General features: G+C 41.9%; 1 protein-coding gene and 1 long non-coding RNA gene across 2 annotated transcripts in view; one reads left to right on the top strand and one right to left on the bottom strand.

Annotated features, from left to right (window-relative positions):
* LOC143677455 (uncharacterized) overlaps positions 1–4,119 on the bottom strand; it is a 33,484-nt gene extending 29,365 nt beyond the window's left edge. The window contains exon 1 of the long non-coding RNA XR_013172610.1: positions 3,997–4,119. This is a non-coding gene — a long non-coding RNA (uncharacterized LOC143677455). The remainder of the gene's footprint in view (positions 1–3,996) is intronic.
* The window catches only part of LOC143677453 (rho guanine nucleotide exchange factor 4-like), a 145,187-nt gene that overhangs the window by 37,424 nt on the left and 80,081 nt on the right, over positions 1–27,682 (top strand). Inside the window, 1 exon segment of the mRNA XM_077153418.1 lies at positions 3,974–4,100. Coding sequence (XP_077009533.1) covers positions 3,974–4,100 — 127 coding nt within the window.

Raw genomic sequence — 27,682 nt, forward strand, 5'->3', positions numbered from 1 at the left:
TAATTTCTTTTTAATTTTTTTTTTGTATGCTATATGGTGGGGCCATGCTTCATTATTTTTCCATGTGGGTATCCCATTACTGCAGCACCATTTGTTGAATTTTTATTTGTTTGTTTGATTTGCTTGTTTGTTTTGTTTTGGGGGAAATGCATGGACGGAGAATCAAACCCAGGTCTCCTGCATGGCAGGCAAGAATTCTACAGGAGTTTTTATATTAAGACTATACTTTATTGAATGGTTATAGGAATATTCATGTTGTCTGTTTCATCTTGGCTGACTTTTGTTAATTTGTGGTTTTAGAAGAATTGGTTCATTTCTTATAAGTCGTCAAATTTATTAGTGTAAAGTTGTTCATGATAGTCCCTTGTTGTCTTTTTAATGTCTGAAGGAGCTAAGTGATAACCACTTTTCATACTGGTCCTTGGTCATGTGTGTCTTCTCTCTTTTAATATCTGTCAGTCTTGCTGGAAGTAGAGCTATTTCGGTTTTATTGGTTTTCTTTCAAAGACCAGGTTTTCATTTTATGGGGTTTTTCCCTATTGTTTTCCTGTTTTTCAATTTCATTGAAATATGCACTTATCTTTATGATGTCTTTCTATTGATATGAGTTAATTTTGCTTTTCTATTCTAGTTCTTGAAGCAAAAACTTAGATTATTGATTTGAAGCCTTCCTTTTTTCCTAATGTAAACACTTAGTGTTATGAACTTTCTTCTCAATACTGCTTTAGCTGGACTTCACAAATTTTAGTTTTTTTAGTTTTCTATTTTAATTTATCTATTTATTATAAGGGTTACTCCAAAGATTAAAATATCCTTAACTTTTCAAACTCTACTTAGAATTAATATTTTACCACTTTAAGTAGAATGTAGAAACCTTCCAACAAATAGATCCCTTTAATCTCTTCCATAATGTTGTAATTGTCATGTGTATTACATATACATATATTGAAAACTTCATCAGACAAAATTACAACTGTGCTTTTAACTGTCAAACATTTTTTAAAGAATTTAAGAGGAGAAAAATAGTCTGAGATACTTACCAAGATAGTTAACATTTCTGTTGCTTGCTGAAATTTCAAGTTTTCCTCTGATATCATTTCCCTTTCATATGAAGGTCTTCCTTTAACATTTGTTTTAGAGCAGGTCTGGTGGCTATGAATTCTCTTAACTTTTCATATATTTATTTCACCTTGATTCCTGATGTATACTTTTGCTGTCTATTGAATTCTGTGTTGAAAATTGGTTAATTTCACCATTTTAAAAATATGGTTCCACTTCTTTCTGGCATCCATGGTTTTTGATGAGAAAAATCTGTAGTCATTAGTTCCATTATGTATAATAAATAGTTTGTTTCTTGCTGTTTTTGAGATTTTTTCATTGTCTTTAGTTTTCAGCAGTTTGATTATGATGTTTCTGGGCATAAGTTTCCTTGGGTTTACCTATTTGAAGTTAACTGAACTTCTTGTATCTGTAAATTAATGTTTTTCCTCATATTTGGGATGTGTTCAGCCATTATTTCTTCAGATATTTTTTGTACCACACTTTTCTCATTTTCTTAGATTATGACAGGAGTTTTAGACCTTTGCTGTCACATAGGTATTTGAAGCTATGTTTTTATTCCCAGTCGTTTTAATCTGTTCTTCAGATTAAATCATTCCCATTGAGCTAGTTACAAGTTTACTAATCCTCTGTAAATTCCAGTCTGCTATTGAAGTCTCCTAGTGAATTTTTTCACTTACATTTTTAGTTCCAAAATTCCAGTTTCATTCTTTCTTGTGTCATCTCTTTCCCTGCTGATAGCTTCCATTTATTTCAAGTTTGTCTTTACTTCCTATAAATTAAGATTATAAGAGCTACTTTAAAGTTTTGACCGGATAATTTCAACAACTATACCATTTTGGTGTTGCTATCTATTGATTGCCTTTTCCCTTACATGCCATTGATATTTTCATAGTTCTTTGTATGCCAAGTAATTTTGGATTATATCCTAGAAATTTTTAATATTATTAGACTCTGGGCCTTGGTTAGGTCCTTGGAGAAAAGTGATTATTGAATTTTGTCAGGCATTTGCCTCAATTAAATTTAAGCTGAAAGTTCTGGCTGTCCTTCTGGGACAGTGTTTTTTACATCAGTTCAGTTTTCAAAGGGTTTGCAGTGTGTTATTTGGATAATGTCCTGAATCACCCAGTGGCTAGTCTGGACCTATAAAATGGTCTACGCCATGGTTTAGTTCTTAGAGATTTTGGGTCAGACCCACAGACACCTAATTTGGGGGTAAGGTCAGGAGTTCATACACAACTTTATGGGATCTTCTGTTGAGCTCCCTCCTCTCTGCAGGCTTATACCTTCCTGGCTTCCATAAGCCCTCTCCTCCCTTACTGGTCTTTTGGCTAGAAAGCTCGTGCTTTCATTTTCCCACTCTCAGCACTTCCTGCAGCTGCGGCTGCCTCTGGAGCCATCCGTTGGGAGGATATAGGGAGAAAAAAAGAATCAGGGATTCTCTCCCATGCTCTTGGGCCCACAGTTCCTCTGGCCAGAGAGAAAGCTTTTTCTTCCTCAGAGTTTTAGGTGTTTATCTCACCACCACTGTCATTACTGTAATGGGACTGCCAATGAGACTGTGATGGTTAAAAACAGCACAACAAAAATACAATCTGTAGGGGTCCGTTTTCCTCTCATCAAACCAGAGACAGCTTCTTTTAGCGCCTTGTTGTCCACATCAAGTTTCAAACTGTTGTTGAAAAAATCAGGCCAGGAGATACTGGAGAAACAACAAAATAGGAAACTCACCACGAGATTAATGTGACTTAAAATTCTGGTTTCCTCCTCCAGTCTACCTGTAACTGCTTAAGAATCAGAGTCCTCAGATCACTGCTTCTGGTATTCTCCCCATAGTTTTAGTTGCATTTCCATGGAAGGAACAGGGTGGGGTGTGCTGCTCCGTCTTAATCCTTACTTGTATGTTGCTTGATTTATTTCCAGAAATCGCTTTTACAATTGCTAAGCACTATTTGTTTAATAATGTGAGGGATACAAAAGGAAAATCTTCACAATAACTTTATGAGGTAGACAAAACTTGGAGAGATCAAGTTGATCTCTGGGTGATGGATGATAAAAGGACAATATCTCTTGCCTTTCCAAGACTACATGCAAAACTGATCCTTACTGTCTGAAGGGTAGAGTCTGCCTCATAATTAAGAGGTTCTGGGGGCTTTAATGAAGTGTCCCCAAAAGAATATGCTTAGTCTTAGTTTTCTAGGGCTTACTTTGTCCCAAACTCTCTAGCATTCTGGCAAGCTTCCACTGCATGGTGATCTCTCCATGCATCTGTTCCTCTGATTCCTGCTTATTTCTGGCCTCTATTTACTTCTTGCTTGTCCTTACTTCTGCATCTGTATCTCCTTCAGCCAAATGGAATAAGGTGCACTCTGATTCAGTTTAACCTCATTTAAATGGGATGTTCAAAGATCTTATTCACAAATGAGTCCATGACTTAACTAGTAATAACATGTTCAAGGTCCTGTTTACAAATGAGTTTACACCCACTGAAATGTGAATTAAGGCTTGAGCATGTCTTTTGGGAGGTACATGATTCAATCCCCAATAAATGCCTTAGCTAAAACTGACAGTCTTGTTTGGGGGGAAATATCAGGCAATGTGGCTGACCAACTGAGGGAGACATGGTGGGGGGTTAGAGATTTTCCCAAGAATCCTCATTTCACTATTGAATGACAACCTGTTCCACCAGTGTTGCCACATGTGGTCCTGCAGGTTGCACACTCCAGACCCCAGGAGAAGCTTTTCTCATGCATTTTGAGGTGAATGGTGCCACCTAGAATTTTGCAAATTTTGGCTGCAGGCTCTGTTCATGGCAAAGGTCCTTGGCAGTTAGGTTAGGAGTTGGCAAAGACAGAATGTCATCCCTCATGACCTTTTCCCTCATTTACTCTCTGCCTCACCCCTTCTCTCCCAGTTTTGGAGGAAGACGACCATTACCTCTCCAGAGTCTTTGACTCTTCCTAGAAGAAATCCTCCATTTTCTCAGAGTGCCCCGATGGGATTGAACCACATGGGCTGGCCAGCGCACGTACCTGACCCTGGTGAGTTACACACCTCTCTCTTGTTACATACTCTGGTGTCCTGGCAACCAAAGGACAGGAAGTGAGAGGGTGTTGTTGAACATTATGTTGACCTGTCTGGTAGACGTAACTTGGTGAGAGAGATAAGCCATTGTTTCTTATCCCTTCAGTTGAGTAGCATCCCTAAGACCAGAGAAAGAGAATTCCTGGTTTGGGACTAGATTCCATTATTGCATGCCTAAGCAAGGCTCCATTAGTATACTTTGAGCATAGATTCTGACCATCCCTTGGGTCTTGCAATAGGATATAACTTGCAGAGGATAATCCTACTGTGAGGTGTCTCTTATCTGGCGATGAAACTTGGGGGACAACAGCCCTTTCCTTGAGTTTTATGGCAATCTCTATGCATGCCTTTTCCAAAATATGGCAAACAGCATCACCTCACATATTGGTCCATCCAAGGTTTGGCTTTGTGCCAGAATGGTGCTGGGTACCAGATGAGAGCCAGGATGAGAGTTCCTCGTGCACAAACTTCTGCCTTTCCTAGACTGAACCCAGGAGGTACTGGGCATGCTGAAGTGTTCCAGGGCTCCCAATGCGAAGGCCACTGTGGGAGGACAGATGTTGGTTGTCAGATCTGGTGCACATTATGTTGGATGGCAACCTGACAATATAAACACATTCAGCTGGCTGGAGAAAGAGGCCAGATTGGTATTGCAAAAGAATAAAGTCCTACACAGGTTGTGAAACCAAAATAGCTACCCTTGGCAAAACTGCCCTTCATCCAGTGTTGGGGAGTGGGCAGGGACTGACATTCATGACTATTAGTCATTTGGCACTGTGAGAGCTGAAGGCTAATACAGAGCCTGGGAGGGTGGGCAGAAGAGGACATGGGCAAGTGGTAGTTGGGACTCAGAGCGTTAGAGTGCAGCATATGCCATGCCAAGGGGTCAGCTGATGCACACCTGTGTCTGGAACTCTGCATCTGACTCAGACATACTGGACATTGGTCCCTGGAGGAGTGGGCTTTTCAAATTAGTTGATTATTGCTTTCTATCAGCAAAGATACGTTCTTGTGCTGCATTGTAGGTTTGACTTCCATTCCTTTATTTATTTTTTAATTTTTATTGTGGTAACATATATATATATATATATATATATATATATATATATATATATATATATATGCATTTTCCATTTTAACCTTTTTCAAGTATGTACTCACTGGCCTTAATTAAACTCACAACATTATACTACCATTACCTCCATTCATTATCAAAACTTTTCCAGTACCCCAAACAGAAACTATGTACCCTTTAAGAAATAACTCCCCTTTCCCCCCCTCTTCTTGACCTCTCATAACCTCTCATCTACTTTCTGTCTCTATGAATTTGCTTATTCTAGATATTTCAGGTAAGTGAAATCATACAATATTTGTCCTTTTGTGTCTGGCTTATTCCACTTACCAGTTGTACAAAGATGATAATTTCTCCACATTCTTGCCAACACTTGTAATTTTCCATTTTTTAAATAAAAGCCATCCTAGTGGGTGTGAAGTGATACCTCATTGTGATTTTGAATGGCATTTCCCTGATGGCTAATGATGGTGAACAACTTTTCTTGTACTTATTGGCAATTTTTATAAAATCAACCTTAGTCCATTTTTAAATTGGGCTACTTATCTCTTTGTTGTTGAGTTGTATGAGTTCTTTATATATCCTGGATATTAACCTCTTATCAGACACGTGATTTACAATTATTTTCTCCCATTCTGTAGGTTGTCTTTTCACTTTATTGATAATGTCCTTTGATTAGAAGTTTTAAATTTTGATGAAATCCATTTGGTCTATGGTTTCTCTTATTGCCTGTGTTTTTGGTGTCTCAGCGTCTGTTCATTCCAGATGTGGTTGTGCTCAAACTCCTATAGCACACAAAGTTATGAAAAAGTATTTGACAACTGCTAAAATAATCTTTTCAAGGTTGAAGATATTTTTTAACATGAACTCTTCAATGAGTCATGGAATTATTCAGAGACTCATGGAAGGACCAGTTATGGATGACAGTAGCATTTTCCTGGTGACCATCCTTGAGGCTGATTCTGGCCTGGAATTCAGGAAACTATCACATATGTACCTGGCTGCCCATTTTTAGCAGGAGCCAGATTCAAAGCTTAATATTTATATATTCCTATTATCTGAAAGGCTCGTTTGAATGAATTGTCTGAAGTGTAAATAACAAACCTCAGTGGCACATGTCTCCCATGTATGTGCAGCAAGGGCACTGCCCTGAGAGCCAGAGGTCGGGCTCTCCCAGGATGAGACATTGGGCATGTCCTCCCATTTCTCTGCATCTTGGACTTTTTTTTTTTTTTGTCAAAAAAGGATAAATCTTTTCTGTCTATCTCATGAGACCCTAGCTTGGATCTCTGTGTTCGGCTTAGGAAAGCTTTCTTTCTGTAATTATTGCTTCTACTGCTACAGTTCTGTCTGGCCTCCTGGAATTTCTACTTTATACGTATTGGATTTCCTGTCTCTGTCTCCAGTGTTTGTCATCGTTTTCAGTTTTTTATCCTTTTTCCTGTTCTTTTGGGAGAATTCTCTATTTTGCTTTTTGCTTTGGTTTTACCTTACCTGTTGTATATTGCCTTCATTGGGGTTTGTGATTCAGTTATGCGTTTAGTGTCTATACAGTTTTTTTCAGTGTCCTCTTGAAGATTGTTATGAATAGAAAATCAGGAATTTCCTAAAATTTCCTTTCGTTCATGGCTGTAAATTCATTTCCAAAGTCATCTGCTCTTCTTTTGACTGGTGAAATTTCTCTGTCTGCTCATCTTTCAGACAGCAGTCCCTCCCCAGGACTGGCTTGTTGTCAAATAGGACTGGAGGTAATATCGATTCCTGTTCAAATCCTTCAAGCACAGTCGACGCAGGAAGTGAAAAGCCAAGCTTTCCCCATAATGAATGTCAGCGGTTCAGTAATCTACAAACTGGAAGGGAGCTGTAAACAGTCACAGCAGGAATTTTTGCCTCTTTAGCAGAATTTTTCCTACATCTGCAGGGTAGCCGAGCTTCCCACCATCTGCCCAGCAGGGTCTGTCGGTGCCCTGGACAAGTTCCCCATGTTCTCTTGCTCTCAGGGACACAGTCGCTAGTGTGATGCTGACACCCTTTGCACTCTGGTTTCACACCTTTTATTCAGGAAGGAATTGGTGGGTTTTGCTTGGAATTTTCCTTCTTGCCTCCTGGTCATAACTGTTTCTTCACAAGCTATGGGTTAGTGTTTTCAATTTTCATTGTGTCTTGTGCCTGACTCATGGCTGGTACCCTTCCCTAGTTTCTAGTGCTGGCAAATGGTTTTCCCTGTTTTTATGATCTATGGGTCATTTTAGGAGGAGTCTAGGATGAAATAAGTTAGATGAATGTGCACGTGTCACATCTTAGTATCAAGATGCATTTTTAACTTCTTCATTATATCCCCAATATCTAGCCTTATGCTCAGCTCAGAGTAGTTCATGGTATCAGTTGCCAGTGATACTCAGGATATTCCATAAAGAATGTATGGCAGACCCTCAATATGGGAGTATGGAAATTAACAATTATGTAGCGCTACAAAGCATGGTCCCAATTACACCATTTCCTAAGTGTGTGACCTTGGGTTATTCTAAGCCTCAGTGCTTTTCAACTGTAACATGGTGCTAATAATAGTACCTGTTGGATTAAGACTATGTGGAGATTAAATAATATATGCAAAGTACTTAACACCTAGTTTATGCTTAATATATAGTAGCTAATATTTCTGACATCACTAGACACTATTGCAGATTTATATACCATTTCATTTAGTCCCCACAACAATCCTGCAAATGTAGTAGTTAGTATCCTATTCGATAGGTGGAGAGTGATAATGGAGGGTAAATAATTTACACAAATAAAAGAAGATAAAACAAGGATTTGAACCCACATATAACTGGCTTTAAAGTTCTTTCCATTTCATACTGCTGTAGAAAGTGGAGTACAGGGTAGGTTAGGAGAGACAAAATAGAAGTCATTCTTTAGGCTCAGATAAAATTTGATCCCATGCTGTTTCTACCTGTATGGTTGAATTTCATCTAATACTTTCACATTTTTGAGCCAGCCTCAAGAAACACCAATCCGTCAGTGCTGGCCTTTTGATAAAGATGCTCTTATTTTTATGTCATATACAAATGTAATATATATATACACAAACAGTAATTTATAATTATAAACCTGCCATGTGATGGTGAGGGGACTCCTGTCTTTTGTAATGGTATCAAAACTGAACCCTGTGCCCTGCTACTTGCCACTATCCCCTCCCCAGGGGAGGCTCACACAGGCAGGACCTTCCTGCTCATTTTCCCCAAGCTCACCTGTGGTGGTTTGAAGCTGTATGTACCCCCAAAAAGTGTATTCTTAAATGTAATTCATCCCCATGGGTGTGAACCCATTATAAGTAGGACCTTTTGATGAGGCTACTTCAATTAAGATGTGACCCACCTCATTGAGAATGGGTTAATCTTATTACTGGAGGCCTTTATGAGAGAGTGAAATTCAGACAAAGAGAGAGAAAGCCAGGAAAGCAAGCAGCTGAAAGCAACAAAACTCAGAATAGAAGGGAGAGACCAACAGATGCCACCAGGTGCCTTGCCATGTGACAGAGGAGCCAAGGATCACCAGCAGGTTTTTGGGAAGAAAGCATTTCCTTGATGATGCCTTGATTTGGACTTGGACATTTACCCAACCTCAAAATGTAAGCTAATAAATTCCCGTTGTTTAAGCCAACCAGGTATTTGCTGGAGCAACCTATGAAACTAAAACACCACCCCTTCTCAAGACCTACTGTCACTCTCAGCATCTCCCTCTCCTGCTCCCATCCCAGGATCTGAAGCCAAGGAACCCAAGAGGAAATGACTGAGTCCATCTCAGTTACTGCCCTCCTACACCTCCCCACCACATCATTTGCCTTGACAAAGCTACAGGGTTGCTTCCCACCCCACAAGGCTTCAAGCTCAGGACTCCCACCTCTGACATGTTGCTATCTGGTTGGCTGTGACTCTTTACTATCGTTGGTCTGGTTTTCCCCACCATGGGCCAGATGTTTGAGAAGACCACCTCTGTTCCTCCATTACAGCCAAACTCTATGGACATTCACATCTCAACTTAAGTCCTAAACATGTCCAACCAGAACTCTAGTCTACCCCTCATCTCGATCCAATAGGCTGGTGTAACAACACAGAACCAGATAAATACAGACCCAGCAAATGACCAGGATGAATGCACTTCTAACAACAGATCCTAGGACAGATGCAAGGGGGTATGGTAGGGTTGGGTGAGGGTAGGGACAACCCCTTCTTCTATGATGAGGACACCCTCTGGAAATGAGGACTGTGGATCACAGCATGCTGTTCAATGTCATCCTCACCAGTGACAAGTGAAGGCATTGGCCTCAGTTATGCCAAAATTAGTACAAGTGAGTCATTGGAAGTGGGGGCCACGGGCCCAATGGGAAGCCCAAGACTGAGCCCCTCACCAGCGTGCTACTCTCAGCCTCCTTCCTCTGCCCACAGAGCATACAGAATGAACATATATAAGGCCCAGCCTAAGAGGGAAGACACAGGTAGACCATGGCTGGGACTGACTAGACCTAATTCCCAACCTGCCCAGCCCTGCCCAACTATGAAGGCTGCCCTGGCTCCCCTGAGCGCTTTCTGAGCTATCCATTCTGTTCTGACAAAACTTAAAGCACTGTGGCCCTTAACCACCACCCCCCCAAAAATTAAAAAACTGGGGCCTGGATCAGGGTGAAGTCAGCAAGATGGTGATGTAAAACAGCTCTGGGGAGCATTTCTTCTTAGACACAGCTAAATAAAAGGGTAAACTTAATTCTCTTCAAATTCTGGAGGATGACTGAAACTACAGAAAGACACAACAAATGCTGAGTGGATAAAAACCCACCTAAAAAAGGTAGGAGAGCAGCAAGACAGATATGCTGCTCCAAACCCTTTACCCACTCTCGGGTCCACAGTTCATGCCACCCACAGTGACACCAGAGCCACCATGGTGGTGGTGGTTTAATAGCCTGCATGCATTTAGGCCTGGGAATCTAGGTAGGCCCACACAGACCAACAGTACTGCTCTAGCAGTCTGCACGTGTTCATTCAACAGTTCCCTGAAACTGAAGTGTCCTATGGCTTAACTGCTGGCAAGCTCTATACACTCCCATTCCAGATACGAATTGCTGTTGCACCTACATGAAAATATTGGGGGTCTTTTTATATTGACCTCATCTGGTTCCTTATAGGACAGACTCAGGGTGCAGGTCAGGGTTCCATAACCTGGACACTACTGGAAGCAAAACAGCTACACAGAAAGGGGGAACTGAGCCACTGTGAAGCAGTGGACCCAGAGCTGAAAGGAGTGAAAGTATAGTCTAGAACACAGGAGTGGAGTTGGCAAACCACAGCCCCAGAGAGGGAAAATTGTATAAAAATAAAGAGAATAGCCCAGGACTCTCAGAGGAGAAGAAAGGAAAGGAAATCATCTTCTAGAGGGGATATTGTCATACATACTAATCTTGAAAGTTACTGTGCTTGCCTAGGGCAAGACACAGGCAAAGAAAGACCTGAAAAACTAACTTTTAAACCACAGGATCCTCAGTACAAACTGAGCCAAGTGGTGAAGAACACTGTGGAAGACACTTTGGTGGTTCCTCAGGAAGCTAAAGTATAGAACTGCCAAATGATCAGGTAATCCCACTACTTGGGATATACTCAGAAGAGCTGAAAGCAGGGACATGAACAGACGTTTGCACACCAATGTTCACAGTGGCATTGTTCACAACTGCCAAAAGAAAGAAACAATCCAAATGTCCATAAACTGATGAATGGATAGACAAATGTGGGTTATCCATATGATGGAATATTAATCAGCTATAAGAAGAAATGAAGTCCTGATGCATGTGACAACATGGATGAACCTTGAGGACATTATGTTGAATAAAATAAGCCAGACAGAAAAGGACAAATATTGTGTGATTTCACTAATATAAGCTAAATATAATGAGCAAATTCATGGAGTTAATATCTAGACTATAGGTTACCAGAAGATAGAATGAGGGCAGAGAATAAGGAGCTGAAGCTTCGTTTGTGCATAATTTTTAATAAGATTGATTGTAAAGGCTTGGAAATGGATAGAGGTGGCAGTAGCACATTATTAATAAGTGTAATTGACAGCAATGAATCGTGTGTGTGATTGTGGTTGAAAGGGGAAGTTTATGGTCACGTATGTCACTAGAAGGAAAGCTAGAGGATGAAACTTGGGACTGTATAACATAGCAGACCCTGATGTGCATAATGAAAGTAATATTAAAAACATAAGAATGTTCTTTCTTCTATGAATTAGAATAAATGTATGTCACTATTATGTGTTAATAACAGGGTGATATATGGGAAAAATGTATCTGATGCAAACTATGAACTATAATTAACAATAATATTATAATATTCCTTCATCAAATGTAACAGAGGTACCACACCAATGCCAAGTGTCATTAATAGAGGGGTATGAGGGATATGGGGTTTTTCTTTTTGGAGCAATGAAAATATTCTAAAATTGATTTTGATGATGAAAGTATAACTGTGTGAGTATACTGAGAGCCATTGATTGTACACACTGGATGGATTGTATGGTGTGGGATTAAAACTGTTTTAATTAAGAAAAAGTTTAAAAAAAAACTATTTCAAAGCCACAGTAATCAAAACAGCATGGTACTGGCATAGAGACAGATACAGACAAATGGAATCAAATTGAGATTTAAGAAATCAACCCATACATTTATGGCCAATTGATTTGGGGGGGAGGAGCGGTACATGTTCCAGGAATCAATACCAGGTCTCCTGCATGGAAGGTGAGTACCCTACCACTGAACCACCTGTGCACCCCCAATTGATTTTTTTTTTTTTTTGCATGGGCAGGCACTGGGAATCGAACCCGGATCTCTGGTATAGCCAGCAAGAACTCTGCTACTGAGCCATTGTTGCCTGCCCAGCCCCAGATGATTTTTGACAAGGGTGCCAGGTCTACTGTATGGAGAAAGGATAATCTCTTTGACAAATGGGTGGGAAAACTGGACCTCCATATGGAAAATAATGAAATGGACCCCCCCCCCCCACTTCATACCCTAATCGAAATTCCACTCAAAATGGATCAGAGACCCATATATAAGAACCAGAACTATCAGACTCCTAGAAGAAATCATAGGGAACCATTTGCAGGACCTTGTGTTAAGCAATGATTTCTTATATTTTATACCCAAAGCACAAGCAACAAAAGAAAAAAATAGATAAATAGGATCTCATCAAAATTAAAACTTTTCTGCATCAAAGGACTTTATCATGAAACTAGTATGACAGCCAACACAATGGGAGAAAATTTTGGAAACCACGTATCTGATTAGTATATAATATCCAGAATATATAAAGAAATCCTACAACTCAAAAACAAGAAAGACAAACAATCCAGTATTTAAAAGGGCAAAAGACTTGAATAGACATTTCTCCAAAGAAGATATACAAGTGTCCAAAAAGTACATGAAAAGATGCTCTACATCATTAGCTGTTAGGGAAATGCAAATCAAAACACAGTGAGATACCATTTCACACCCACTACAGTGGCCATTTAAAAAGAAAAACAGAACACTACAAGAGTTGGAGATGATGTGGAGAAATGAACACTTATTCATTGCTAGTGGGAATCTAAAATGGTGCAGCTGCTGTGGCAGACAGTTTTGCAGTTTCTCAGTAAGTTATGTAAAGAATTTCCATATGACCTGGCAATCCCACTTCTAAGTATATACCCCAAAAAATTGAAAATCAGAACTTGACCAGGTATTTGCACATCAATGTTCATAGTGGCATTATTCACAGTTCCCAAAAGATTGGGATGCCATGTCCATCAGCTGATGAATGGATAATCAAAATTGGTATATTCATATAATGGAATATTATTCACCTGTAAACTGGAATGACATTCTGATACATGTCACAACATGGATAAACCTTTAAGACATAATGTTTAGTGAAACAAGCCAAACACAAAAGGACAAATATTGTATGATCTCACTGATATGAAATCATTTAGAATAAGCAAACTCATAGAATCAAAATCAAGAATACAGGTTATCAGGAACAGGGCTGGAGTAAAGAATAGGGAGTTCAGGCTTAAAATGTAGAGTTTATATTTGTGATGATGGAAAAGTTTTGGTAATAGATGGTGGCGATGGTAGCACAATACTGCAAATGTAATTAACAGCATGGAATTACATATTTGAATGTGGTTAAAAGGGGAAATTTAGGTTGTATATATGTTACTAGAAAAATTTTTTTTAAACCTACAGGACTTCACAACACATACAATGGACCCTAAGTTAAACCATGACTTAATAATACAACTGCAAAAATGTGCTTTCATCAGTTGTAACAAAGTACCACCTTTGTTACTGATGCAAGGTGTTAATAATAGGGTGGTATGTGGGAAACCTGTATTATATGCATGATTTTTCTGTAACACCACAAATTCTCTAATAAAAAATAGAAAAAGAAAAACAATTGAGAGACTCAAAGAAACCAAATGTTGGTTCTTTGGAATGATCAGTAAAATTGACAAACTTTTAGCTAAACAGCAAAAGAAAAAAAAAAAGAGAGAAGACACAAATGACTGAAGTAAAAAATGAAAGAGGAGGCATTATATTTGACCTTGCAGAAATTAAAAAGATTATGAGAGTACTATGAACAATTGTATGCTAACAAATTAGATAACCTAGAAGATATGGACTAATTCCTAGAAACACGCAATTTACCCATACTGATTCAAGCAGAAAACGAAGATCTCAACAGACCTATAACAAGGAAAGAGATTGAATCAGTAATCAAAAACATACCATAAAAGAAAACTCAAGGATCAGAAGGATTCGCTGGTGAAATCTACCAAGATTATGAATGTTACCAAATATTCAAAGAAGAATTAATATTTATCCTTCTCAGATTTTTCCAAGAAATTAAAGAGGGAAAAAGCTCTTCCTAATACATTCTCTGAAGCCAAACATATTTCTGTTAAAGCCAGATAAATATATTGCCAGAGAAGAAAATTACAGAACTTTCCTTATGAATATAGATGTAAAATTCTCAAGAAAATACTATCAAATAGAATCCAATAGCATATTAAAAAGATTACTCAAAATTTGAGAGTGTTGGTTATAAGGCGAAGGCTTAGTGTAAAGGTTCCTAGATTGTAAGCTCTTACAGCAGTCACATCTATTCCTGAGTTATAACTTTTATTTCTAGAATGATTCTTACATGCTGAGCATTTTGTGTATAACATGGTCGTTCCCTGGAACTTTGTGTATCTGTATGACACCTGAGATTCAGAGCTAGATTTCTGCAGCTATTAGAGTCAGCATTAACCTGTACAGCAACTGTTTAAAAGGCTGAGAAAGAGATCAGACTTCAATTAGAATTTGATGAAGGAAATCTAATTAGGACTAAGGTAAATCAGACTAAAGGGTAAAAGATTATATTGACTGTATTTTAAAACTTCAACTTCTAAAAGAAAAAAAAAACTTCAACTTCTATGTGAGACCAAAGGAAGAGATGTTTATTTCATGCAAAATGTATATTCTCTGTAGCACATAATATAATTTAACTTGCATGGTCAGTTTATTCGAACACCATAATTACATGGAACCTTAAATAGGGAGTGAGATCTTGTTGGTTTGTACAAATTAGTGTCATGCCCTGATACAGCCCAGAGTAATCTGGGCAGAAGATAAAAAAAAATATGCAAAGTCCCCTTGAGGGACTAGAGAAAAAGGTGGAAATATTAAACTTCCCCACCTGGGTTAGACCTGATATTCTCACAAGCACTGGGGACTACCAATTAAATAGGCCAAGCCCTCAGTCTTGGGGCTTGCCCTTATCAAACTTATTCCTGCAACGGAAAAGCTAAGACTACTTATAAATATAAGAGTCACCACAAAAGAACTTCTTTCATTACTCAAATGTGGTCTCTCTCTGTCTAAGCCAACTTTGCAGGTAAACTCACTGACTTTCCTCCTACATGGGACATGACTCCCTGGGGTATAAATCTCCCAGGCAACATGGGACATGACTCCCAGGGATGAGCCAGACTCTGGCATTGTGTAATTGAGAAAATCTTGTTGACCAAAAGGGGGAAGAGAAATGAAACAAAATAAAGTTTCAATGGCTGAGAGATTTCAAATAGAATCAAAAAGTCATCCTGGAGGTTATTCTTATGCATTATATAGATATCCCTTTTCAGTTTTTGGTGTATTGGAGAAACTAGAGGGAAATGCCTGAAACTATTGAATTGCAATCCAGTAGCTTTGATTCTTGAAGATGATTATATAACTATATAGCTTTTATAGTGTGACCATGTGATTGTGAAAACCTTGTAATTGACACTCCATTGATCTACTGTATGGACAGATGAGTAAGAAAATAAAGACAAAAAATAAATAATGGGAATAGAGGGTATGGGTTTTGGGTATTCTTTTTTACTTTTATTTTCATTTTTATTGTTTTTGGAATATTGAAAGTGTTCAGAAATCGAGGGTGTTGATGTATGTACAGGTATATGGTAATACTGTAAATCATTGATTATACACTTTGGCTGATTATGTGGTATATGAATATATCTCAATAAAATGGCATTTTAAAAAGGATTAATACCAGGACAGTGTGGGATTTATCCCTGGAACATAAAGGTAGTTCAACATAAAAAAATCAATCAGTGTAATACACCACATTAACAGAATGAATGAAAAAGTCACATGACATCTCAAGTGCTCGAGCCTTGTCACAATTCAGTACCTCAAAAAATATAATAAATAAAATAAAAATTTAAAAACTAAATAACTCCACACCTTTCATTATAAAAACATTTAGAAAAGTAGGAATAGAAGGTAACATCCTCAACATGATAAAGGATTTATATGTAAACCCACAGCCAGAACTTATCCCAATGTGAAAGACTGAGAACTTTCCGCATGAGATCAGGAACAAGACAAGAATGCCTGCCCTCTTTCACCACTGTTATTCATAATTGTACTGGAAGTGCTTGCCAGAGCAATTGGACAAGACACAGAAATAAAAGGCATCCAAATCAGAAAGTAGGAAGTAAAGATATCTCTGTTTATAGATGACTTGATCCTTTATATAGAAGATCCCAAACAATCCACAAAAAAATTATAACTATAAACAAATTCAGCAAAGTTGCAGTCTACAAAATCAACACACAGAAATCTGTTGTGTTTCTATACCACCAAATATCCTGAAATGGAAATTTAAAAAACAATCTGAATCACAATAGCTCATAAAAAAAATTAAAATACATAGGAATAAATTTAACTAAGGGGGGGTGAAGGGCTTGTACCCTGAAAACTATAAAACATAGCTAAAAAAAATTTTTTAATGAAAACTCATACTGTGTTCACAGCTAGGAAGACTTACTAAGATATCAATATTACCCAAAGCTATCTGCAGATTCAGCCAAGTACCTAGCAAAATCCCAGCAGCCTTTTTTTGCAGAAATGGAAAAGTTGATCCTCAAATTCATATGGAATTGCAAAGGACCCCAAATAGCCATATCAGTATTGCAAAGGAAGAACAAAGTCGGAGGTCTCACATTTCCTAATTTCAAAACTTACTGCAAAACTATAGTAAGACACAGAGACCAATGGAATAGAACTGAGATTTCAGAAATAAACCCATACCTCTTCAGCTAGCTGATTTTTCACAAGAATGCCTAGTTAATTAATTGAAGAAATAATAGTCTCTTCAACAAAATGTTGGGAAAAATGAGTATCTACATACAAAAGAATGAAGCTAGACCCTGCATTACAGCATCCACAAAAAATAATTCTAAATGGGTCAAAGAGCTAAAACAATAAAACTCCTAGAAGAAAATCATAACCTTGGATTTGGTAGTGATTTATTAGCTGTTGTAGTGCAAAAACCAGGAACGAGGCCGCAGGCCTCCAGGAACGTTCTGCAAAGTCAGAACAGGCTGAGACTAAGAATCCATAGTTTCAGGAAGCAGGTTTTATTTTCTATCGCTATAGGGCTCAGCCAAGTACCTCTGAAAGTCTGAGCCCCGAACAAAAGGCAACCTTAGCTTTTATAGACTGTATGACATGTTAAAGACAAGGTAAACAGTTGGCTGATTTAAGTTGAGAATGGCCCAAAGCTGAACCATTAAGGGAAGGGCCCCCACCCCAGGAATGTTTTATCTTGCCTACGTGCAGCTACACCAGTTCCTGAAGGCTAGGGGAGGGGGTTTCTATCCCAGGGACATGTCTTATCTCACTTGCCTGCAAGAAGAGGGGGTTTGGGGATTTTTCACAGAGAGCACAGCTGAACCAGAAAGAGGGGGAGGCCTGCCTATTACACTATGACACCAAAAGTAGGCATGACAAAAGAAAATTAGATTAAATGGAGTTTGTCAAAGTTAAAAACTTTTTCGTCAGAGGACTCTACCAAGAAAGTGAAAAGACAGCCTACAGAATGGGAAAAAATGATTGTGAACCATGTATCTGATAAGGGTTTAATATCTAGCATATATAAAGAACTGCTACAACTCAACAACAAAAAGACAAACCTATTTTAAAATGCACAAAGGACTTGAATTCAGGCATTTCTCCAAAGAAGATATACAATGGTCAATAAGCACATGAGAAGTTGCTCAACATAATTGGTCATCATGGAAATGCAAATTAAAACTTCAATAAGATACCACTTCACACCTACTAAGATGACTATTACTAAAACAGAAAGAAAGAATAAAAATGACAGGCATTGGTGAGGATGTGAATTGGAACCCTTAGACATTGTTGGTGGGATTGTAAAATGGTACAACCATTGTGGAAATCAGTTTGATGGTTCCTCAGAAAATTGAAAATAGAATTACTGTATGACCCAGCAATGCACTTCTTGCTATATATCCCCAAAGAATTGAAAACAGGGACTCAAACAGGTATTTGTACAATGTTTAGAGCAACATTAGTCACAGTAGCCAAAAGGTGGAAACAATCCAAGTACCCATCAACAGAAGAATGAACAATCAAAATGTGGTATATACATACAACAGAATATTATGCAGTTGTAAAAGGAATGAAGTTCTGATGCATGCAATTACATGGATGAATTTTAAGGCTCATGTTTAGTGAAATAAGCCAGTCACAAAAAGACAAATATTTGTAAGCTACTGCTTATGTGAAATACCTAGAAGAGGCAAATTTCTTATGGAGAGAAGGTGTTTTATAGGTTAACAGGGGCAGGAGGTTGCAGGGCAGGAAGAAGGAGTTATAGCTGAATGGATAAGTTTTTCTGTTTAAGGTGATGAGAAAGGAGGGCTAATGGATGTTGTTAATGGTAGCACAATATTGTGAATATAATTAATACTACTGAATTATACACTTGAATGTGGTTGAAAAGGTAATTTTTGTATTCTATATTGGTTATTATGATCAAAAAAATTTTTAAAGACTGGAGTCTGTAAGTTTTACAGGGAAAGAATCTTCTCACAGCAGTGGGGAAACTTTTTTCTCACTGATCCAACTTTTGTCCCCTGAGATTTCCTTCACCTTGCACTAATTCCAGCTATCATCCCTCTGTGGTCTAAGGAAATACTGGATTCCTTTTTCATATGGAGCTCAAAAAGAGGACATGTTCCCCTTCCCTGCAGGATAACTGAGCCAAGGGTAGCTGATTGAAATGAGACTTTACTGAAGTCTTGGGAAGATTTAAGAGATATGGACTCAGAAAAAGCACAATGCTGGCTGTCCAGCTGACCCAGCTACTTACACAGGCTGGATGTACCAGACTCCTCCCATTTGCAGGCGCTGCTTCTGCATGCTGTTCTCAAAGTCCTGAGCCCAAAAAAAAATTCGTGCCTAGCCGGCCTCACGCTCAGTGTCAGGCTCCATTCATTCCTACACACTCACTCACTGGGCACCCAGTTTACAGCGGTGCTCTGAGCACACTGGGTGCATGGGGTACACAGAATACATGGCTGTGAAAACAGATAACACATAAACACAGAAGCCGCTGACAGCAGTAAGTGCTAGAAGGGAAATAAATGAAGTCTCTACAAGCAGGTAACATTTCCAGAAATCTGGAGGTTGAGGAGATAACAACCCAGGAAAGGCAAAGGGAAAAGCATTCCTAGTTAAAAGAACAGTGCAAAGGCCCTGAGGCAGGAAGGAAAACAAAGCTGGCTGCATTGTAGATAGGAAGGGACAGAGAGGATGACAGGAGGTGGAGAAATAGGTCAGGCAGAACACAAAAGGCCTGTGGGTCTGGCTACATGTAAAGTGTTGAAACAGGAATGTGACACGCTATGACTTTGATTTTAAGAAAGCTCCCTCAGACTGCTCTGTGGAACAAGCTAAAAGACTGATGCTAACTTCCAAGCACAGTAAAGCAGGAGGGGCAGTGGGGTAAAAGAAAGAAATGGATGACACTGATGTTGATTTTGGAAGTAGAACTCACAGACTTGCTAATGGGTTGGGTGGGGGTGTCTCTTGATTTCAAGCCTCATACTGGCCGTCTCTTTCCTGGGCAGTGCTCCCGTCCCCATGAATTTAAGCTCCTAATCCTTCAACGGACCACCCCACCAGAACATACATGGTAACCCCACCTTGCAAAAGAGCCCTACACCTAGGAAAGAGGGAAGAGCCTTTCTTCACAAGGCTAGAAAAAAATGGAAGCTATAAGAGCTAATATTTTAAAACTCTTAGAAGACAACATAGGTGCAAATCCCCATGACCTAGGATTTGGCAATGGATTTTTAGATATGACACCAAAAGCACAAACAACAAAAGGATAGATTAATTTCATCAAAATTTAAAATTTTTGTGCATAGAAGGAAATTATCAAGACCGTGAAAAAAAAAACCTACAGAAAGGGAGAAAATTGTTTCAAACCATATTCAGAGAAGGGTTTACTACCCAGAATATGTAAAGTACTTTTACAATGCAACAACAAAAAAATCCAAACAATCCAATTTAAAAATGGGCAAAGGACATGAATAGACATTTCTCCATAGAAGATATACAAATGGCCGATACATACACAAAATGATGCTCAACATCATTAGCCTTTAGGAAAATGCAAATTAAAACTACAGTGAGATCCCACTTTACACATACAAGGATGGCTTTTTTAAAAAAGGAAAAGAACAAGTGTTGGAGAGGATGTGGAGAAATTGGAACATTAGTGCACTGTTGGTAATGTAAAATGGTGCAGCCAGTATGGAAAGTAACATGGCAGTTCCTCAAAAATTTAAATATAGAATTACCATTTGTCCAGGCAACCTCACTTCTAGGTGTATCTCCAGAGAGAGTAAAAATAGGGTCTCAAACAGATCCTTTTACAGCGTTGTTAATAACAGCATTATTCACAGATGCCAAGAGCTGGAAACAACCCAACTATACTTCAACAAATAAACGGATAAATAAAATGTGGTGCATATACTCAATGGAACTTTATTTGGCCATAAGAAAGAACGAAGTTATGAGACATGCAGCAACATGGAAGAACCTGAAAAAAATTATGCTCAGTAAAATAAACAAGAAACATATGGACAAAAATGTATGATATCACTTATAAGAAGTGACTAGAAATAGCAAATTCGCAGACAGAAAGCTGATCTAAGGAAACTGGGAGAAGAGTGATAGAAGGAGGGGAAAGCAGGAATGTTTGTAAGAATAAAAATATAAAAATTATTTTTTAAAAGATCCTTAAACATAAAAATGGAATCCAACCTCAAGAATATATAAATAAATGATGTATACTAAGAAAAAATGAGAGAGAGAGGGAGGGAGGGAAAGAGAAGAATGGAGGCGGGAGCAGGAATGTGTGTCTACTGGGTAAGGGAAATGGACACGGAGGGTGCACCGATTCTGCTCCCCTCCCTCCCTCCCCCCACCCTCGCTCCCAGAGGTAGGAGGGGTCCTGAAGATGCAGATTTGACTGTCACCCACCCCCTTACCTATACTGAACACCTAACAACAGTGGCATTACATTACCTCTGTACACCGCTTAGTACTTGGGGTATAACTTTTGCATCCCACTGTCCCCTGGGTTGAGACAGATAATATTTCTCATCGACTGAGACAGCAGAGGCTCTGCACCATGCTGAAACTATGACCTACACAAGACTAAAAACAAGAATAAAAATTACAGAGGTTCCCAACTCGTGGATCCCGCAGAGGAGAAAAGACATTGTCCCTTACGATTCAGAACACGTTTGCTTTAGGGATGGAGATGGGACTGAGGGTGGAGATGGATCACTTTCCAACACCCACCGCTCAGGAGCTGGTACCGTGGCGCCTAGGACACGCCCGCTTCATTTCCTCCTCACGCTCGGAGACCGTTCTGGGAGATCCTTCAGCCGTTCTACAGGAGAAGCAGCTCCCTGGAGCTAGGAGGGGCGGTGGTGCTGTGGGAGAGGTTAGCAGCGCTGATCGGCTCCCATCAGAGCCACACACAACACACCTCCAAGGCGAGGCCAAGCGTCCCACCGTGTCACCTCCCCGATTGTGTATTTCGTATTAGTTCCCGATTACCCGCCTTTGTTTGTAGTTGTGGAGGTACCACATCCTCCAGATACACTCCAAGAACCTACAGAAGGCTCACGAGGATCTGGAGGATCACACGAAACCGTAACCCCCGCACCGCCCCCAACTGAAAAAAAAAAAAAAGGTGATCACTGGCCCTGTATCACGCACCCTGTGGCCTTCATTTTCGTTTATGTCAGTCCCTGGACTTTTCCAGACACTATCTAAAATCGTTTGTATAGAACCGTGATTCTACTTTTTATGTCCTCTTCAACACCGCAGGGTATCCAGCCGGGCGGCCGGCTGTCGGGAGGATCCCGTGTGAACTCTGCGCCCCGCGCACGTTGCAGGTCTGGCATGGCTGCCCGCCGGGGTCTCTGCCCTCTGGCTCCAACGCCGGCACGAGGTCAGACCGAGCGCCAGACGGGCTTGGAAACGCCACCGGCCGTCCGCTGCAGAATCCTGGCGCAGGGAAGCGAGCGACCGCTTGTCCACTCCCCGCCACTGCTGCGAGAATGACCCTGTCGCGGTCGCTGGGCGCCAAGGCCCGGCGGGGCGGGAACGGCGCGGCAGACCGTGGCTGCCCGGGGCACGTCGCGCCCGTGCCCGCCGCTCCGGCTCTGCGTGCGCGCGGGCGTGCGCGCGGGGCAGCATCGCGCGGGGGGCCGCGGAGGAGCAAAGCCGAGAGCAGGGTGCGCGGCCAGCGGATGCCCCGCGCCTTGACCGCCGGGCATTGCCCAGCGTCGCGCCACGCCGGCGCCTGCCCAGGGTTCTCGCCGCGGTCCCGAAGCGGACGGCCGGGAGCCTCCTTGGAGGAGCCCCATGATGTCAGGCGGTCTGGAGCTGCGGCCGCGAGGCGGCGGGGAAGGGGCTGAGGACGCGTCTCAGCAGCCCGCACCCCTCTCAACCTCAAACAGCGGCGCGGGCAAGGGCCCTGGCTTGCGCGCCGCGTCGCCCGGCAGCCCCGCGCCCCCTTTGCCCCCAGCGCCCTGGCCCGCGCAGCCCGCTCCGGCCCCGCCGCCTCCGCCGCCGAGTCTGTGGCTGGAGCTCGGGCCGGCCTGCGGGAGGGCGCGGCAGTGCCCCAGCGAGTCGAGCGGGCAGACGAGCGGTGACCTGGGCACCAGCAGCAGCAGTAGCGGCGGCGGCAGCGGCGGTAGCAGCGCTGGGCCGTCGCCGGTCTCCGACTCAGACAGCAGCGGCGTGGTGTGCGGCGGCCGCGGGGGCAACATGCGCGGCGCCCTGTCCCGCTACTGGAGCCTGGAGAGCCTGCACTCGGCCTCCGCTGGTAAGGCGCCGCGCCCCCGCCGCCGTCGCCTCCGCTGGCTTTCCTGCCTCTCCTTTTCCTCCCGCACTTTTTTAGTTCTTGTTCCCATCCCCTGGACCCTTCCTTCCCATTGCTTTGCCTTCTGATTGCTTTGCATTCTCCTGGTTTCTTTCTGAACCCTGCCCACCCTCCCTTACCTTCTTTCACCCAGTACTCCCTGGGGACCATCTGTTCCAGCTAGGAGGGCTGTTGGCCCAGGTAGCAGGGTGAGTCCTGGAGAGGACCACGCACTCTTGGCGGACACTGAATGTTTACAGGGAGACTGAATATTTAAGGTGAGACAAGAATTTGGGCCCTTGATTCTGTTTTCCTTCCAGTATTTTTGAACCAGAGGCAAATGTTTGGCTTTCCAAACTGCAGGTCCTTGACCTTTGTAAAATAAATGAGGTAGCAGAGGAGCTGCTGGTCCAGTGGATGGGATCACGGTCTGCCTGGGAGGGGCTTTGTCCTGGCCCCAGGAGGGAGGCCCCCAGCCCAAGGAAGTCTCATGCAATGCAGCGTCCCTGAGAGGGGATTGCTGGTGCCTCCTATACTGTGTTTCCACCGGCCTCTCCTTTCTATCTGAAGAGCCGGTTCTGAGCACAGATGGAGAGCCAGACGTTCATCCTAAATATCCCTGGAGCACAGAAGTCCAGAGTGGTTTTATGAATGGTGATCCACACCCCTTGGCTGGCTGCTGAACTTGAGTCCTCATATTTCACTTCTTGCAAACATTCAGCAGGCGTTTTTGAGACCTGCGGTGGGAGCAGTAAAGGAAGCAAGTGGCTGCCCAGAAGTCAGGGACACAGTGTGCCCCTGCTGCTATTGCTGGGCATAGCAGCCTGTGACAGCTGTGGGGCCTGGCAGAAAAGGCTGTGGGGTTGCGATGCCGGCATGCAGGCCCCCCGGTGTGGGCTGTCAGCAGCAGGACCAGGAAGGAGCATGGAAAGCTGTGGTGGTTGGGGAAAGCGAGTGTTACAACTGCTGGGCAGGGTTGGGATGGATGGTAGTTTGAATGATAGGCACAGGCTTGGCCTTAGCTCTGGCTGTTGGCTTTGGAAAAGCAAGGTGAGGGCACCCAGACCTCTACACTGAGCACTCCATTGCTCTCATCTACCTTCTCCCCAAGCAAACAAGTGAAATTCAGAGAAGTGGAGTAATCTACCTATCATCTCCCCTAAGTAAAAATTTTTCAGAGTTCTGGAGCTCTGATTCCCTCACATCCCAATTCCCTTGAAATCCTCTCCCACTCCTCGAGGGGCACTTAAATAGAACCCGTTTTGACAGAAAACAAAGTAGATATCATTAGTGGGATTTTAAGTAAGCTGGCAAAGAACACTTCCCCTTTCTTTGCCTTAGTGGCTTCCCATCCATTTCTGGAGTTGGAAGGCGTTCTTGCCCCTACTTAGCCACTGCAAACTGCCCTTTGAGAGGCTTGGGGAAGTGGCCATGGTCTCCCCCCATGATCTCCTCCTCTAGTTCCTCTTTCTGCCCTAGCGCATGGGCAGAGGTGAGGCAGGTGAAGAAGGCAGAGACCTGGGTTGGTTAGGCAACCCTGAGATCCAAGGACTTTCCATACCAATCCAGGACACTGAGATGTGTTTCAGAGATAAAAGGGGTATTTACATGAAGGCTTGGGAGGTGTGAGTGTATATGTGCCTGCCTATATTTGTGAGTATACACACGTGCATTTGTGGGCACATGAGTGTGTGCCTGTGTGTGTGTGCCTGCATGTGTGTGTATACACATGTGCATATGTATCTATGTATGTATGTGTGTGTACATAAGTGTGTACCTGTGTATATGTGTATGCATGTGTGTCCATGCACCTATATGTGCATGTACACATGTATCTGTGTATCTGTATGTGCATGTATACATGTGTCTGTTTGTGTGTGTATATATGCATTTTGTATATATGTATATATATGCCTGCACACCTGTGTGTGCCTGTATGTACACGTGTGGGTGCCTGTATGTGCATGTATATGTGTGTATGTGTCCCTGTTTATGTACCTTTGTTTATATAACACATGCATGTGTGTGCCTGTATGTACATGTATGCACATGTTTGTGCATGTGTAAGGGGCTGGGAAAAGCTGAGGCCCCCAAGGCTCCTCTTCAGGGGGCTCCCTGCAACAATAGTGCAGGAAGTAAAATAACATGATGCTGTCAGATGATGGGTGAGACCCTGAAGCTGACACCATTCCCCTCAGAGAACATTAAACCACTGAGGATAAGGTCCTAGGAAGAGAGGTGGCCCACTGCATTCGGGGGGTATGGTCAGTAATCAACTACAGGCTGCCATGAAAGGCATTTGAAATAACCCCCTTTGATTGCCATCCCTCCACCCTCTACTTCCCGCTTGTTGTTTAGGATCTGCACTGTAAGTAGCCAATACAGGATGTGTGAAATGTATTGCCCTGTATTTAGCAAAGCTACTTGCATCCATGAAGCAGTCTTTTCAACTGGATTCCTGGAGAGAAATAAGCCCTAATGCCCTAAGACACCCATAGTATGTTATTAAGTAAATTCTCTTCTTCTCGAATGCTACTCATTATGTGCAACCTTGAGAGGAATTGAGGAAATAGTCTTAATTTCCTTTGGATTTGTGGTTCAGATGAGGAAATATGATTGAAAATGACATCATAGGGGAATTCATGATAGGAAGAGGAAAGGAAAATCACATTGGTTGAGAATTTTTTTGAGCTCCATACTACTTTATTAACCCTTATAGAAGGATGCATCCTCTGATATGAATATGAACACAGACTCTGAGAGGTATGTGTGAACAGAGCCCCCCTCCTGGATCACAGTGATGTGATGGGGCCATTTGCCGAATTTGAAGCGGAGTCTGCCAGGCTGGTGCGAAGGCCAGCCTGGGATGGAGGAAGGAAGGGTGCTGGTCAGCGTGTGGTACTCATGGGCTGCCCACTCACGCATCCACCATTATATTTGTGATAGTCAAGCCGGTTTTGTGGGTCCCAGCTTCCACATTTGCAAAATGAAGACATTGAAATTGAAGATGTAATCTCTTTCTAAGATGGTATGATTCTAATTAAGAGCTGTTGATTTGGACTGAGGTGGCATTTCTTGCATCTCACATTTCAAATTGCCTGGTCTTGCAGCTCTAAGACAAAGCACAGGTGTTTACGTGCACTATGTTTATCTCTTAAGAAAGATTGAAAACTGACAGTATGGGATCCTAATTTTGTTGTGGTTTCCGTGGTGGGGTCTGTTGCCGGCTATGAAAGACTAGTAGCTGAGGTTGGGTTTGCCTCAGACTCGCAGGGCAGAGAATGAGCCAGGGAATTTGGGCAAACTGTAGACTCGCCTTGTTTCTAAAAATCACCTTGATTTTACATATCCGAGCTTGTCATTTCCATTGCTGTGTCATTCATGTTGGGATGGAGAAGGCTTGCCTTAAAGGCAGAATCTGAAAATAAAATGTAGTTGGCAGGCTGGAATTTCCACAGCTCTTCTTTCTACCCCGTTGTTCTGACCTCCTCTAAAGCACCGTGGCTGCCATAGCCCTTGGCTGTGCGGTCACACTGCTGTGACTTGACTCAGGCTCATACATTTCTCACTCTGGATGTGTTGTCGAACAGACTCACTTCTCAGTTCAGGTCTCTGGGGCTGACAGTTTTCACTACGTGTTCTTTGCCTGGTCAGTGTCATGAGTTCTCCATGGAAATACTACTCCAGACTCTTCCATGAGCTTCTGGAGCATCTTTCTGGCTCAGGTGGGCTCAGGCTTAAGAGCGGGCCATTCCTCCCTTGCAGTCAGGCCTTCACTGAACAATGGTTATGTTCCAGGTACAGTCATGGGCACTGGAAATAAAAGATGCCCTGTAGCATAATGAAGAACTTGGCTGTTCTATGAGGGGAAGCAACCTCTGAGTTCTTGGAATTTCCTGTGATGAGAGTGTCTTTTATTCTTCACTGTGAGCCCAGGACCATATCTGGTGATAACAGGGAGAGGCCGCCATACCTGCAGCCTTAAGGGAAACATGGGGTGGGGGAGGGCTGCTACAGCAGGAAGAGTAACCAGTGATTAGGGGGTGGGGGCTTTGAACTGCATCATATCAACCTGATCTCCCCACCTGTGGGAGAAGAGGGGGCTACAGATTGGGTTCTACCATGTGGGTGTTGAATCCATCAGTCATGCCAGTGTAGTGAGACTCCCTATAAGCTTGGGGTACTCAAAACCCTGAAGAGCCTCCACAGTTGGTAAGACACATCTCTGTGCCAGGAGGGTGACAAGTTCTGACCCCATGTGGAGAAGACATGAAAGCTATGTTTGAGACGGTCCCAGACCTCGCCCTGTGTTTATCTTTGACTTCTTCTGATTTGTATCCTTTTAATATAATAAAGCTATAATCATAAATATAGCATTTTTGGGTGAATTCTGTGAGTTGTTCTAGCTAACTATCAGAATTGGGAACCTCCAATTTTGTGGTCAGTTGATCAGAAATGAGGCTGGCCCTGAACTTATTGCTGATGCCTGAGGGGGCATCTTGTAGAGGATTCCCCAGAACCTGTGAAGTCGGGTGCAACTCAGGGTTGTTCAAGTCAGAACTGAATTGAGTTACTACAGTATTTGCAGTTGGTGTCAGAGCTATTGTGGAAGTTGCAGAGATTTTTGATACCT

This window comes from Tamandua tetradactyla, chromosome 3, assembly GCF_023851605.1.
Source record: "Tamandua tetradactyla isolate mTamTet1 chromosome 3, mTamTet1.pri, whole genome shotgun sequence".
Taxonomy (NCBI): Eukaryota; Metazoa; Chordata; class Mammalia; order Pilosa; family Myrmecophagidae; genus Tamandua; species Tamandua tetradactyla.